At 39.2% G+C, this 17,302-nt stretch overlaps 1 protein-coding gene across 7 annotated transcripts in view; it reads right to left on the reverse strand.

The window, feature by feature from the left end:
• Positions 1-175: 175 nt before the first annotated feature.
• NELL1 (neural EGFL like 1) overlaps positions 176-17,302 on the reverse strand; it is a 275,787-nt gene continuing 258,660 nt past the window's right edge. For all 7 annotated transcript variants that reach the window (XM_063158166.1, XM_063158163.1, XM_063158162.1 and 4 more), the window contains 4 exons: positions 10,630-10,823; positions 5,765-5,941; positions 3,295-3,519; positions 176-2,072 (listed from right to left, as the gene is read on the reverse strand). In XM_063158166.1, coding sequence (XP_063014236.1) covers positions 2,022-2,072; positions 3,295-3,519; positions 5,765-5,941; positions 10,630-10,823 — 647 coding nt within the window. In that variant the 3' untranslated portion in view covers positions 176-2,021. The remainder of the gene's footprint in view (positions 2,073-3,294; positions 3,520-5,764; positions 5,942-10,629; positions 10,824-17,302) is intronic.

A 17,302-nucleotide genomic window follows, 5' to 3' on the forward strand; every position in this document is an offset into this window, starting at 1 on the left:
ACGACAGAGTGGAATATATGATTCTGCCTGAGTATAAATGACATATTTCTTACCACTCAGATGCTATACCTCTGGGCAAACACTTTTTCTCCTTTTTTGCAACATCATGAGCTCAGGCTGGAAAGGACATTGATCAGTGTTTTAGAATCCTGCTAATAAAACTAAGGGAAAGCAATCTGTACACAGGAGTTTATTTAGATGCCCACAGACTTTAAATCATTCCCCTTCATATCTCAGCCCACTGGGTATCTTATCCAACTGAATTACCATTGGGTTTTACAATGTGATATACAAAATGAGCTGACATGATTTACAAACATCCTTTGAGTATCATATAAAACACAACTCTTTCCCTTATTATACAATCATCAGGGCAATGCAAATAGACTCAATACATTATTAGCTGAAAATGATGGGGCCTTTTAAGAAAATAAATTTAACTTTACCACACAAAGTTGTTAACTAAAACAAAACCTGGTTAAAAAATTGGAATAAAGTTATCTGAATGACTGAAAGTAATTTTATATTCTCAGTCCCCTTATAAATGTAATAGTACTTCATTTAACTACTAATATTTTCACTGTATAGCCACACTTCTTTCATAGTGATCAGTTTCACATTTTCTTCATGAAACTATGAAAAACTCACAAATGTAGACTTTCCAAACTGTAGCCACTATAGTTATTTCTGCAATCTTTTCCATATATTCAGTGTATTTAATTAAATAAACAAAAAGAAAAAAAAACAACACTACACAAATGAGCAGAACAAAACACAACAGCACGTTAAAGATGTGACATTTAAGCTGTAGATGCATTGCCATAGAAATATATTTTTGTTCTAATGCCACAAACTTTCTAGCCTCTTGAAGAAAACTCAGACATTAGCTGAAGAGAATCTAAGCTCTAACCTCCATATAGGGCTAAGAGTCTTGGTTTCAATTCCTGTCTAAACTTAGGTCCTCAACAGCACAGTAAATTTAAGTATTTTTGAATGTCATAAAATATGAAAAGATAAAACCTGCTTCTGAGCTGTTGGTAATGGAAGTTACCAGGCTTTAAGTTGTCCTGCTGCTGGAACAGGTGCCTCTGCATTTTGTCACTATGGCAGCAGTAACTGAGGATGACAGACATCATTATTAAACACAAAAGAGGAAAAATTCTGAACTCATCAATGATGTTGCAAATGCAAGCAAATTCTAACTACTCAACTTAAACTATATAATCTTAAGGATCTCTGGCTGTTTTTAGCACTGTATAATCCAGAGGAATTATACTCAACACAATGCTGATAATGACTTGTGATTCCTTCTTGAATATGTGTTGAATTGGCAGTGGGATGGGGTTTTAGTTCCATTTCTCACTGTAGAAGTCTTGTTGCTGCTCTGCACGTTTGAAGAAGAAAGTGCTTATTCTGCCATTTCATTCAGTTCATGGCATTTAATTTTATAGTTTAAGACAGACTTATTTTGATTACTTTCATTATGTCCATACCTTCGAATGCTTTAAAATGTTGGATAGCTGTGAAATATAAGTATTATGCAATCTGACTGTACATACATACATATTTTCATAAATACATCTAACAGGGACCTTGGAACCAAGTATGTGATATCATGGGACAAAATCACCACAGGCTGTCATATTTGTAAAATCTAGATTCAAAATAAGAAGAGCTGAATTCCATCAATGTTGTCAATACACAAATTAAAACAAAAAATACAGCATTAGTTTACCCATGAAATAATTTAAACATATTTGCAAATTTCTTGACAGGAAAGGTGTGTAATTTACAACACTGAAAACTTGTAGCAACCACTGATCTCTCTGCGCTGCACTGGAAGTCACCCGACAAGGCCGGCAGGGATGAGCATAATGACAGCTCCCAAAGGCAACTCCCACACATCTTCCTCCTTTGGAGACTTTGGTAAGTGTCTGGTGTATAAAATGCCAACGCACAGGCTTCCTTCAGGTGGTAACTCCAGCAGTTTTCCTCCCCTGGCACAGTCCAGTCTGGCCAGGTCAGTTATTGTTGAGACACTCTAAATCCACCGAGCAGCAGACATTCCCGTTCTGCACGGACAGACAAGCACAGCAGGTCACAGGGAGCAAAGGGCTGTGGCATGCAGACATAGGGGCACCCCTGACACACCTAAAAACACCTCAAAACACCTCCCCCAGCACCCAGGGTGTTGACATTGCTCCCAGCAGAGTGGCTCTCTGAGGAGGCCAACCTTGCCAAATAGCACTGAACAGCCACAGGAACTTGAAACCTGGATGTGGTACCCATAATAAAATACAGCAATGGCAACAGATGACTGGGGTTTCTCTCATGCAAGACGTTAATGGAGAGAATTTTGATGTGATCCACACAGGGAAGCTTTCAGCTTGTCTGAAATTCAAAGACAGGTCAGGTTCTTGGTTCATGGCAGATATGGAGGGGATGAGGGCAACATAAACACCATACAGCTTTGGAATTTAATGTTAAGTATCTTTTTCTAACCCACAGTCATTTATAAAGCTATCTTATGTAACAAAATAAATTTAGCAGCTACTAAACGCCCAAATGAGGTTTTTTTTTTTACTTTTCTTTTTTTTAATCCATCACAAATCTACAGAAAAAAAAGCTCAAAAGAATGGCAGAAATGCTACCTTCAATAATTTAAAGCCCTGAGGCAATAGCTTTCTCTCCTAGAGTGAACAGAAGAACATTTATATAACCCTAAACAACATTTTCATAATTCTGATATTAGCACAGTGGGGTCATCACTGCACGAAGCAAGGGAAATAGACTGCACTCCTGCATGAGAGCCATTGGATTAAATACATCTTGGTGAGATCAGGGGACAGAAACTGTGACATCCCCTTCCCATCACTACTGTGGGAGTGCCTTTATCTCTGAGCTGCAATGCCTTTTAACTTGTGTACTTGCTGGTGAAACTTTTACAGCAGTGTTTTTGCTTCAGCTTACCAGCTCTGTAATACACCTTTTCATGAACATCCACACTAGGTAATTACTGAAATGTTACTCTTGACTCATACTGAGAATGCCTGAAGGGCACTTCAAGAGAATGTCTGAAAGTTGCACTAGGATAGCAACGTATCTGTGCTCAACATTCTCAACAAGGAGAGAACTGTTTTGCTTTTACTCTGCCAGACAGAAAACACATGGGTTCTCTGCTGGCTCTCAGGTCTCATTTACCTCCCCAAGATCTTCATGTGAGCCTCCAGGGGAAGAAAAGGACCCCGATTTTATCAGGTACATTCCACGACCATTCCACCGGGCCCACCATACCTTGCATTTGCAGGTTGTACAGGGAGATCCCACCATTGTCCATACAGCACCACTGAGCCTTGTGATCCCATAGCCGTCTGGACAGGTTTTCCTGATGTCATAGGTGATGTTGTCAGCCAGGCAGGGGTCACTGACACAGTGGGGACAGCACTCTCCCTCTGAGATGGCTGTGTACTCGCAGCTCAGGGTCGGGCACTGAAGGGGCCAGCAATCCACCTCTCCTTCCTATAAACATTGAAGCAAGTGTCATTGTACCTGCCATTTATGAACCAACAAGAAACTTTTTACCCTTTGAAAGCACTGTTTTCCCAAAATTGCAACAAACTGAATGGTTCAGAACTCAGTTTGGCTGATCACACAAATACACGTTGAATATTGAGCTGAATTTTCCTAAATGTAGCAGATCGTAATTTGGTTGATTTCTGACTAAACAACAACACTCATCATTGTAGCAGGAGCACTTGAGTTCTTTGGGGCTTCTGAAGGCAGGGTTAAATACTGGGTACTAATATTTTCTACAAACTATAATTTTTGCTGTGATTGCCTTGCAGACTCATGCACTCTTTCTACTCCTGGTCACATAAACATCTCTGCAGGATCACAGCAAGTGTTTAATAGCAAATTAAAACTGCAGATATAGAAAATTAACACTGCAGATAGATGTAGTTTAGTATGTTGGAGAAGCACTGAACATTGATTGAAGTAGCAACTGCCAATATCAACTTTATTATCAGCTCCTAAAGGAATTGTTAGAGCAATACCATTTGTGTTCCACTGACTTATTTTATTCCATCATTTATTTATTTTTCATTTTATTATTATTTTTATTTGAAAAAAAAACTGAAACTATTTAGCAGATAGAGACATGGAGAAGACAAAAACATCAGGTCACTTCTGCACAGTGTTTCTCTGCATGTCTAAATTTATCTTGGAAAGTTCTTCAGTAACTTGTTCTATACTGCTCTGTAAACACTTCAGATGCTGAGAACATCACACACTGCACAGAACCTTACATACAACACTGATTTAGGGCAGCACTGTCTTACAGCTTTGGTTGTTATCCCAATAATAAAATTAGGCAAGAAACTGCAAGCCACAACCTCAATACTTACTCTGTGCATTATGGATAATTACCTCATGACAGCAACTTAGCTTTGAATGTAATTTCCTTCCTGATTCTCAGACACCTCTTGATTAGTAACATATATAAAGACTGTGTTATACAGACAGCTAGAAATAGAAAACTGATCATTTTAATGAACTTCGTTGATGCACTAATTAGCATATCTACGGGAAACCTAAAGCTTTAAGGGAATAATCTATAGTGTCTAATGAGAAAACAAGTGATTGTTATTCTCTATGTTTTTCTAGTAATTTCAGTCTTATTTGGTTAATTTTTTCTAATTTATACAGTGTCACCCTGGTTTTTTAAGATTTTCTAAACCTTCTGATGTTGACATTCTTGTAGTTAACTTTCTCACACACTTGCTGTAAATAACTCACTGTTTTGCATTCCTTTATGGAGGAGGAGAAAGTTGATGGACTGTTGGTTTGTCCAGTGTCATTGGAGAGGTGGCACTGACATTCTCCAATCCAGGGTCACTTTTGGAAATCTATAAATGTTGGAATCAGAAAATAAACTTCCCTTTTCCTTCACCTTGAGAACAGTGGTGTGCACTTGTGTTTTTTCATGTCCTATAGTGACAATACAGTGGCACTGGCACTCCATGTTTCCAGATTTACAGAATCCAAACAAATAAATAAATATCTAAATTTATTATTCCTTTTGACAAGACAGATATAATTAAAAACTGAAACTTCTCCAACCAACTCCATCACATGCATAAAAGGTGTGAAGAAGTCATTAAATATCAGACAACCTCATAAAAGTTCTCAAAAGCAGACTAATGCTAAAATTAATATAGTGTTGAGGTTTCCAAGGTTTTTGTCAAGCTCTCAATTTTTCTCATTAGACCTAATTATTCAGCAGTAAGGCAAAAACTGATGGTGTAGATTTCAGCTCTCTGGGGCTCTCTAAATACTACATTATCATCACCATCCACATTCACTGGTGAGCAGTACCTGAAAGGGACCTTCCCACTGAGGAGTTAGACACTGATCTCTCCATCACTTAATCACCACCCAATCCCTGGAATTAATATTATGGATTCTGAAATCCATAATATGGATGGGTAGTAGTTTGAGGAATTGCCCTTTTATGTCTTAGCCCTTCTAAGGTTTGTGCTATGGACACAACTTATTTCTTGGCATTGGCTTCCCCTTCCTCATAGGTGGCAACGTTCTGGGGTGAGGTCAGGAAGGGAAACCCAAACATCATTTCATAGGGTGACAGCCCCAGATCTTTCTGGGGTTGAAAAGCAGGTGACGGAAGAGCCAGGAGCCTGCCTCCAGGTGTGTGCTGCTAAAAGCCACAATCCTGCTTGCCCTCCCCACCGTGCTGTGCTCCTACCAGGCAGCGGCAGTGCTGGCAGCTGTAGGTCCAGTTGTCCCCGCTGCGGTAGAGCCGCTGGCCGCTCTGGTGCAGGCACTGGCTGGTGACGCGCGTGTCGCACTCGGGGCAGCAGAACAGGTCGGCGCTGGGGCTCCCGCAGTCACACGCTGTCCTCCGGCAGAAAATCCTCCCGTCCTGCAGCACACAGGGCCCGCCATCAGCCACCGCCCAGCCAAGGGCACGGGGCTCACAGCAAAGGGCACGGCTTCACTTAATCAGGAAACGTTAATTGCTTAGTGCGCTCCACGCCAATAAGGATGGGTTGGCACCATGACGCTTTTTGAAAAATCCCTTCCTCGAGATTTTTCCCCTGAGAAGCTGAGAAGCCTCAGAAAAGAAACATAAGCAATAATTATCTGATTGCTTGGAATGTGGTTTGGAGGTTGCTCACCAACAGGTGCATCTTTGATTGGTTCCATGTGAATTGTTTTAATTAATGACCAATCCCAGCCAGCTGTGTCAGACTCTCTGGTCTATGATGGGTTTTTATTATTCATTCTTTCTCCAGCCTTCCAATGTCTCCTTTCTCTTTCTTTAGTATAGTTTTAGTATATAATAAAATAATAATGTAATGTAATGTAATGTAAAGTAACATAATATAATATAATATAATATAATATAATATAATATAATATAATATAATATAATATAATATAATATAATATAATATAATATAATATAATATAATATAATATAATATAATATAATATAATATAATATAATATAATATAATATAATATATATCATATCATATCAGCCTTCTGAGAACTCAGAGCCAAATTCTCATCTCTCACCTTGTCCTGGGGAACTCCCAACACCACAGCAGTGGATCTCGCCTGTTATAATACAACAAATACCAGTACTATCCCAGGTTCTGTCAGTGCATGGATCCAATTCTGGCTGAACCTGACAACACATTTTTTCCTGTCTCCAGCCAACTGAATTTAAAAGCAGTCAGTATCACAGTGAAATACAGTGAAGCAATTTTATATCTCATTGGTTACATCAACAAACTCTTCAACCAGTGGCCACTCTAATACATACAGTATTTATTTAGCACTATTTTGACTGAAGGTACCACTGTGAGGAAAATAACTTGAATAAAGTGATCCCTTTAACTGAATCAGGGCAAAATATAGCATAATCACAGTAGCGTTACTTGTTATTTATTCTGACCTCTGTATCTCTCCCACATCTGGGTCTACAGTACACTAGCTTAAAAGATAAAAGAACTTATAATTCATTATAATTTAGTGCATTATAATTTAGGCACACATTACTCTACAAGCTTTGTTCAGCCTTGTATCAAACCAAGGTAAGTATTCTGTACTAGTGGCTAGATTGCCACTTCAGCTGTGGGAGCAGGGATAAACAATCTTTATCTCCTTACTCATCAGTCTGAGTAAATCACAAGGCAGAACGGCAGGACCCCATTTCCTTGGCTGTGTGTTTGGCCAGGTCCAGCTGCACATCAAAAGCCAGCCTAGCCCAGCAGCTCTGTCAGGATGAGCAGCACCAGGCATGCAGGGCTGTGACAGGAATCCAGGGACCTTTGACCGTGGCAGTCTCTCTCCTCTTCTGTGCTCATTAATAATGGCTAACAACAGCCCATCTGCTTAAATGCAATTCTGTTTCTAAGCCTTCAAGATCAGTTTTCAAAATTTCCCTTTTGGCTGGTGACACTGCTGGTAACTCTGTGTTTCCCTGAGCATGTTCTATGTTGCCTTTACTCTCCATATTTCAGAACACTGGAAAAATCTGATGATTTTGCCAGAGAACTTTTGGTAATCATAATATACTGCTACTGTGTTTAGTCTCTAAGCACCTGTGTTTTGTGTACAACCTCATCAGCTCTGGACATTTCAAAAAACATTTTTATCCCTATACTGCAGCAGCAGAAAACCTCATAAGCTACACTATCTCATGTGCATCTTTGCAGTTCAGCAGTAGCCCTGAGAAATTTGAGAAATAGATATAGAAAACCTTATTTTCTTCTTTCTAATAACATATACCATCTCATTACTACCTCTTCCTTCCCACCTTACTCACTGAATCAGTTCTACATTCTTCAAAAGCATCAGAGGTATGCTCATAAAATTGTTCTTATCAAAGCAAAAACTGACACAGAAGAGAACAGCTGTTAAGGCTGGTCCAAGTTTTCACAGAGCCCAAAAGCCAGTTTGAGAAGAAATCAGGCCCTGCAAAAACGAAACCACCAAATGGTTCTCACCCTCAGGAACACACATCAGCCTGGCAGATCCCCCTGCTCCCAGTGCTGTGTGCATCTCCCAGGCCTTTTTTACAGGCAAGGGAGGGCTGCCTTAACCAGAGACAGACTCAAAAGCCCAGACTGCACAGCCGGGCTTTGCTCTTTTCAAGAGAGCACAATAGCTTCCCATCCAAATTCTAGCCTTAAATGTGATGGTCTATTAAATCCACAATCGTTCAAAAAGATGACTATACAAGACATGTCTAATGTACTAAAAGAACAGTGTTAATTTATAGTTTTGAGAATTTATGATTTTGTAAACTTTATGTACATTTCGATGAACAAGAATGGTTTGAAGACACTGGGTCCAGTGAAACACTGAAATAGCCTGCGCTTCAGTAATGACACTTTGCTTCATTACATAAATGAAGGAATAGAGGAATATAATTTCCTCTATTCTATATTATTCTTCTTCACAAATAGCTTTGTAGTTCATTAAGTAAGGTTAATGTATTTCCTTTGTACCAGAATGCAAGTTAAAATATTTTAAAGCTGGTAACTCTGTGTTTCAACCTGAATATATCCACCTGTCCTTTGCCAGAGTAACTACAGCAAAACAAAAGCCAATCTTTTGGGTAAAACAAGTAAGCAGGATCATTGCAAAGTAGTATAAGGAATGGTTTAGTTACATTCTGCTCTTTTCCTCACTGCAAACTGAGCAGGCTGCAAATATCAAGCAGGAGCAGTTTTCCATGCAACTGCATGGAAGGGAGAGGTTTGAGCAGTCTGATGTAGTGGAAGCTATCAGGATGTATAAAAATGTATTTCATTAAACACAGTGAAGACTTCCCATTCTGCCTGAGATGTGATATATAAGGAGCTCTTCTTGTTTTCCTTAAGCTGTAGACAAGAATTTGCTCTTGAATCAAGCAGCTACTGGAATGAAATTAAATGCAAGTGTTAATTCACAGAGGGAAAAAGTGAAGTGAGGAAGACACATAGTAAGAGTCATAACAACAGTGTCAGGCTCAGTTTAAATCATGTACTAGTTAATAATTTCTGTATTTTCATATACTAGTAAGAGCATTCAACATAAGATATACATGCAATGAGAAATGGTAAATAACATAAATTGCAAGTGATCTAAAATGTGAATGCTAATAGTTATAATTCTGCAAAGGCAGACCAGATGTCTCCACATATATTAAACTGCTTAGCCTACTGACTGGAAATCCTTTCATAAGCTTGCCAGCTCCCCCAGATTACCATAAAAGCTTGATGGGTACTCAGTAAAGTTGTATACTTCAGTTTCTAAAGGAGGAGTTTTAGGAAGCTTGAGGCTACTTGAAGTAAAAAATATAGCAACTCACAAGAACATATTCCCTACTGAGCCCAAGCCAGCAGTGAACTTTTTAGGTTGTGCTCACTCTGAAGGCTTAATTTTCCCTTCTGCTACACCACTGCAAAACAGAAAGGATGAGGCCTTCAGCTTCCTGAAACTTCAAAACTCCTCCTTCCCTCTGCTCCCCTCTGCTTCTCGGGCTCCCAGGCACTGAGATATGGAGACTGATAGGCCAATTCCATGCTCCATCCTCAGCTCCTCACAGAGGCCAAAACCTAATCTTACCTGATCTCATGTATGGGCCTATAGTGCTTTGCCGTGCCTTTGGACAGCTTTACCCACACTGTGAACAAATCAGGTCAAAGTGACCAAAAAAGACCAACCACTTCTCAGATTAGGGTGCTTCTAAAATTCTTCTGATTTCAAAGAGAGCATTCTTCTGTTCACTAGTGAAAATCGAGAAAGCAGAGCCAAATGTTCTTCTAACTTGGTTACGATATGAAGAAAAAAATTTAAAAAAAGGTAATGTTCAGGGAAAAAAAACAAAAACCAAACCAACAACAAAAAATTCCCACCCTGATCTAAACATTAATTCTTTAAGGTACCTCCATTGGTACCAGACCTGGCTTCTCCAAACAAGCAGAGAGAGCTGCACTGCTCAGGTTGAAGACCTGCCAACACAGCCAAGGAAAAAGCTGGCCTTCAGCCTTCACTTCACCCCTCTTCACTTGGAGGAAACTAGTGCCTGTGCTGCGTCTTCTGACCTTTCACTCATACTCCCACCTTTCTTCTCACCCAGTTAACTCAAATGCATTCCAAGCACAGGGAAACACAGCCAATAGGAAGTGGGCTGACTACACTGCTGAGAGGTGCATATTCATAGGAAACAGAAATTAAAGTCAGTTTTCAGCATTTCATACAAAAGAGAAATTAAAGTCAGTTTTCAGCATTTCCAGGAAGCATGCTGGAACCTGCACATTGTGTTAAAGGGTAATGCGTAATGGGTAAAAAAACCTCTCTAAGGCACACTCTGAAATGCTCTGGCCCACAGGGCGACATGGTAAAAGCTCAGCAGGGCTGACCACCAACTAGTGTCTGGTTGAGCAAATCAAGAAAATAAAAGCCTTCCCAGAAGAACATCCCCATCCCAGCTTCAGTGTCCAGCTTCCCTTTTGCCTTGGGCTTAGGCTAATACTTCTGCCACCAACAGCATAAAAAGGGTTTCTGACACGAGCCCAGAGGATGAAAGGCCCCTGGAGCCCTGGATCTCACCTTGCAGGAGCACACGGAGCATCTGTCCTCCCGCAGGGTCCACACCTGCCCGTTCCTCTTGAAGCCACCCTCGTGGGGACAGTCTCCAGTGCAAGATGGCCCAGAGGGACAAAGGCAGTCGAAGCCTCCTGGCAGGTTCACACAGGCTGAGTCATTCCAGCAGGTGTGGATCTTTAAGGCACACTCATCGATATCTGCAAAACAGCAATATAAAGGTTTATAAAAGCTTTGGGCACACGTTTCTTGGGTAAGCTTTATTTCTGAATTAAGTAATTATTGCTTATTGTTGTTGCTGGATGAGGGTGCATTCCTTTTTATAGCTTCCATATTTACTTGGTAGACTTAAAGCACTGATGGGTTTTAGGTTATTCTTCAGCATTTACTTTGATTCCACAAAGAACTCTTAAATAATCTCATCAGGCTGAATTGTAAATGCTGAGTCTGAGGTACCTTGGTGAAACCATATATCAGTGACAAATTGGAACCTTCAGATAAATGTGCATATTCATTTCCCAGTGACTGGAAACTAGCAAGCAGAGTGACTTTCTGTTAATGAGACCACTCTCTGTTCTGGGATTTACATCAAAATAGAATTGCATTACTCTTTATAATTTCCTAGCACAAGCAACATTCCCCATAATAAAGCAGTCAGTTGCATCCTTTCCCCATTGCTAGAAGGTGTAAATGAATTGGCAAAAAAAAGGAAAAAAAAAGAACTTGGAGGCACCTTATACACAAAAAAATATGTCTTAAAGCTATGCAGTATGATTTAGCAATGACACAAAGAATAGGTGACAAGAGAAAATGATTATACACCAGAGAAAAGCGAATTACAGTATCCCAATAAATTTGCTCTTGGAGGGTAAAATATAATTATGCAATATGAATTTATCTAGGGAGTTCATGCAGTGTTCTTTTTCTTGCAATGAAAGCTATTAGATTTTTAAGCACATTGCATTGCTAAAAATTGGTGTTTCTTTCAGACAATAACTTTGGATTTTTCTTAATATATTGGCAAATTGTCCAGATGAAATACCAGTAAATGGTGGCTCTCTTTTGTTCCAACATGAGCAATGAAAACTGTAATCAACAGTGGAAGGAAGGGTGGAAAATAAAATCCTTTAGAAGTATATGATGGTTTCTATCATGATAGTTCCAGAATAGCATTAGATAAATCCGGAAATTACAAGGAAGAACCACCATACTTATAATTTGAAATAACCTTATTGCTAGGGTGAAATTTTAAGTGTTCATTATCACTCAACAGTACTTTTAACTTCCCTCTAAACCAACAAAGTCAGAAGAACTTACAAACAAGAGTTACCTAAAGTCTAATTTAGGTAGGATGTGATGTCCAGTGGCTTTACTTTTAGGACAGCTGCTACAGGTTCATAATTCATCACCTCAAAGTGTCCTATCTTAAAAAGACTAAGGATTCTCTCATTCTGCTGAAGGAAACTCTTTACAACAACCATATCGCTAACTTCAGTCTGGTGTGGCTAGTATAATTCCTGATTTCAACTCACAAATACTCCAGGAACAAGTGGAAATGTGCTCACATCCTTGGATTTGATGAAATGTGAAAATCAGCCTGCACAACCGAGTCAAAGCTTTGGGCTGCCAGAAAATGACTTTTCATTGTTGTGCTCATAGATCCAAAGGGAAGCTGGAGGTAATTTATTTCACTGCCTTCCCAGGGCTTCACTCCTGGGCTAACCTGTGGGCCAGTCCTTTGCACAAAGGGTCCCAGTGGCCTGACAGCCTGATTCAATTGCTCATCACTCACACTTGCCTACAAATGGTGCATTTTGCTGTCCTGAAAGTCTGAATTGCCAGAAAAGAACATTGTTGCTCTAGTGCACAACTTAGCCATAACTGAGTGCTTGAAATATTCACTACTGGTGGTGAAAAAGATGCAGCACTAAGAGAAATTAAAATTTGTAGTTCATTGTTTAACATGTGCCAGAGTACTGCAAGAGGTAAAAAGCATGAAGACTGACATAAAGAGAACTATGAATGAACTGGTATCAAATGAATTATATCCAAACAGCTACTGTAAAACTTAAAACATTCTCAAAGGTTTCCCATTTTCCTTTCAATATACTTTGACTTGTATTTTTTGTTGAAAACAAAGGTATAAATGAAGTATTCACGTTGCCTTTGGTGGTTTCAACAAGCACCATCAATACTGCCTTCCCTCCCACATTAAGAGCTCCTTGACTATAATCTGTATAGGATGGAGTAGAATAACAGTGCAGATTGGAAGGGTACCTTTCACAGCTCAAAACTAAAAGGATTTCACAGATGAAGATAAAGCCATATTGCCTACAGAGTTGCATTTAATTGCTTTACTTATGGCACTGAAATCTAATTCTGTTTCCATGTAATTTAACAGATTTATGGAAAGCCAGATGTTAGCAATTATAGAAACTAACATTATTCATGTTTTCAGTAGTACAGACCTGTTCACACAAAGCCAACTTAATCTCTAATGTGCATGCAGAAGGGGAGAACCCCATTTATGTACCTCTGCTGCTGGTCTCCATTCAGCACACATAAAAAGGATGTCCCCATTAAGAGCAGCCCAAACTGGTAAATGGGTGATTCTTGATGAAGAATCAAGCAAAGCATGAACATAAATTCCTAATTGCTATGCAGCTTTTTGGTTCTTTCTGAACTAATAGTTTATTATTCTTTTTATGGTATTTATTATTTAAAAGTTTTAGCCATTAGTCAGATATAAAAGGTTTGGATTGGACATGCACTCATTTCCAGCAGAACTTTTAACAGAACTAACTTTTTGAGAACATCCCTTTGGCAGTTTTTTTGTCAATGTTGATTGCATTTCCTATAGCCAGAACAAACAGACAATGTTCCTAGTAACTTGGGGGACAAAAGTTAAAAGCATGACATGTTTTTGTCCCTGTCTCTCCTTCAGCCTAAAACCAGACTGGGGGCATGGGGAAGGAAGAAGAGCCCAGCCAAATGCTCCCACATGGTTAGTTCTCAGTTAGGTGCAGAAAGTATTTTATTTAATGAAGATCAAATGTCCATATGAGGGTGAGATCAGCATGTAGACGGCTATGCAAAGCATGAAAAAAAGTACTTGTACTTAGTGTGAAATTTCTCCTCAACAACTGGAATCAATGGTTATTCTTAGGTTATTCTTCAGCATTTACTTTGATTCCACAAAGAACTCTTAAATGATCTCCATCAGACTGAACTGTAAATGCTGAGTCTGAGGTACCTTGGTGAAACCAAATATCAGTGAAAAACTTCTTCAACTTAGGTGTTGAAAAGTTAACCTAGTTCAGCCGTCCAAAACAATAATTTAGTGAGTGTGAAAACTTTGATGAGACTTTTGCATTTAGCTTATTTTTGTAGTGTTCAAATCCTTGCTTAGCTGAAATTCTCCACGTCCCATCACATTTCATTTGCTTTCCCACACCTGTGCTTGGAAATGCAGGCCCAAAACTGGAATATTTAAAGATGGGCAAGGCAAAACTGCACACAAATCTCATTTCCAATTATGCCAACACAAAGTAGGAAGGAGATAAAATATTAGTTTATAAATCAAGCAACTTTGAAGAACACTGGAAGGAGACTCCATATTCTTTCCTCATATATAAAGGACAAGACCAAAACATCTGCCTTTATGTCTGGAGGGATCAATTCTTTCATGTATCCTGTCAACCCATGGAAATGATCTGATTTTCATACTTGAAATAGGATTTTGCAATTTTATTTATTATATACTGAGATTTTCCAAGGCAAAAACTACTAATTAACCCCAATAAAAGTGGCAGAGCTTTCCTTACCCTCTCTAGACAGTTCCTTTTCAAGGAGAGGTAAGGGTATAGTGGTAACACCCATACTGAGGAGAAATTTGCTTGTACTGCAAAGTTTTACGCAATTTTCTGTCAACAACACAGCAGCAGCAAAGGGATTGCTGCCAAGACCTCACACAAGTGATCAAAATTTTCACTCTTCAAACTCTCCAGCCAGTGCTTCTATGAACAAATGCACAGCCACAAGTGACCCTACACATTTTAGCAATCAGTCACATTTTGTGGATGAAAAAAGAAAGAGAAGGAAACCACCCAGGAGGTGCTCATTCCCAATATATTCCCAAAGTACATGGATAGCTCAGTAATGTGGGCAGGCAAGGAAACAGAATCAAAATGGAAGCAAATAATCCCCTGAGATGCAATTTCCTTTTCCATCCTTTTTGGCTGTAATGAGAACTAATTTGCCTCAGATATTGTGAGAGGTCCCACGGCCACTGCATTTGAATCAGGTAGAAGACAAGCATGACTGTACATATCAACACAAGTTCATTAACTTGCTTTCACTGAAATTTGAAATCAATCCCCAGCTACTTCATTTCTTACTTTTCAAGGCTATCCAGGTTTTAATTGTAAGACTTTTCCACAGCACCTTAATAAATGTGTTGCAAGCAAGCCATGCAGTGTGGAGTTCTGTATCATCATGATAAGCTGTTGCAGAAGAAAGAACCACACTAATGTGCTAATTTTAACTGTTATGGTACATTAAACCATTACAGTATATTGTTAATGTGAATAATGTAAGCTGGGCTCCCAAACCAATGTATGTACAAGTTAACTAAACTCTGTTCTGACAAATCATTTTTCACAGACAACTTGTCACTTAATGATTGTTTTGCCTTCTTTCTAAATCAAAGTTATTTGGAGTTGTCCTTGAAAAACTATCACCAAATGGATTCATTGTTAGCTAGAAGATATTTTATGATAGTACTTTTATACTATAGAGACATAATGGTCTATTAAAGAACAGTGCATAATAAATTAGATCCTGAATGAAGAATTTACTAAAGCTTTCTAAAAATACAGAAATGACTAAACACAATTACCTTGAAGATATGTAACACAATTTTCTGCCAGAATACAAAAATTAGAATTTACTAGATGGAAAGTAAATAAGATAATCTTTATTTTACAGGATAAAATCCACTGACACCAACTCTGATACTGTGAGCTTTAAGAAATTCTATGAGCAGAACAGAAGAAAGCTGTGAAATAGCAGGTTCTGTTTGGCCTTGGATATTCTGTACCACATTCAAACCTTCCTGCCTCCACAGCACTTCCCTACCAACAGACAGGAAAGTAATTCTCAGGCACATGGGAAGATTTTCCAGGGATGGGTCTTTTCCTTTTTGTGTGAAACAGAAAGGGGGAAAATAAAATCTAACCTCCTTTGCTTTTACTTTCTAACCTAGATAAGAGACCCCACTGCAGCATACCATGGAATACATGAAAGCTTCAGGAACAGATTTAAAGCCCACTCAGATCTGACCTGCCAGCACTGCTGCACCCAGCTTTTGTGGGGGACTAATACTTGTGGGGTTTCCTTTCATGAGCTCTTCAGTCCTGCCTTTTCCCAGCTCTCCCTTCCCCAAACCAGCAACTCTCACCCTGCAGTGAGCTCTAGCTACACTACCCTTCAGGTTGGAATAAATGGTGAATCCCATGGGGATTTGGTGGGAGGAGGATCCATGTTAAGCTTCCCTACAAAATTTGTAGTGGTTCCTAAAGAAAACAAAATAAACAAAACCTGACAGGCCCTGCTGCCTTGGTGGTTGTTCCTTCTGTGAGTGCAAGTCCCAGTGCAGGGACCAAGAAACACAAATCATCATGAAAAATCAGTAAATCTGCACTCCAGGGTCTGAACAGCACTCTACAGACTGAAAGAATCTCACTCAGAGATGGAGATTGAAAAGTATAATTTGCTTTGGATAGATAGTCACAAATGCTGTATCACATGACAGCCCATCATTCTCTATGAAGTTTTATTGTTTCTTTACTTCAGATTGCAGCCAAGCTCCTATTACAAAATTAAAAAAAAAAAACAAAAACAAAAACAACCAAACAACACAGCAGCTGTAGCCTACAGGTTTTAATTGCCAGGCAAACTTTGGTAGCAACTTTGTACAGCAATTGTCTTTTGTCTGCAAGCAGTTTTTCTTAATAATGCATTGTGAAAGACCAAGGGCTCACAAAACCACTACTGCGGGAAATCAAATTACATTCTCTTAATTTGAGCCTACTCACCATCACTATATGAAGCTGACATCCCTGATAAAAGCTGTCTTTGGTTGATATTTTGAGCAATAAAAGAATTTCCCCAATCTTGAAGGGACCTGGCTAAGCCACACATCCTTATTATCCAAGCTCTGGCGCAAAATGATGACCTTCTGTGCCACATCTGCTGATTTACTCAATTGTCCCTCACCAGGTGACAAACTTCCCTGTTTTCTCTTTGTCAATGAGAATTTAGCTTTCAGAAGCACTGAGGTATCACACTTCCCAAGTAGATGCTATTTTTCTTAATGTTTTGCAAGCACTGCAGAGATAGTGCAAGCAATGACTCAGCTCCATAACACCCACATCAAATGGAGAGAAAAGGGGTTAACCAAAATGTACAGAAATGCATCCAACAAAAGCAACTGGCTGCCTGGGCTTTGGGCAGCCTGTCAGAGCAACTCCCTCCCACTGTCCTGTGATATTTAAGACTCTGTGTAATATTTGTTGTTATTATTCTGTAGAAAGGGGTTTAATCTTGTTTTTAGCCTATTTATTGTTCTCCAAGTTTGTCCTTCAGGGAGGAAGAAGAAATGTTTCAAAACACACTGAAA

The sequence above is a fragment of the Melospiza melodia genome, chromosome 6 (genome assembly GCF_035770615.1).
Source record: "Melospiza melodia melodia isolate bMelMel2 chromosome 6, bMelMel2.pri, whole genome shotgun sequence".
Classification (NCBI taxonomy): domain Eukaryota; kingdom Metazoa; phylum Chordata; class Aves; order Passeriformes; family Passerellidae; genus Melospiza; species Melospiza melodia.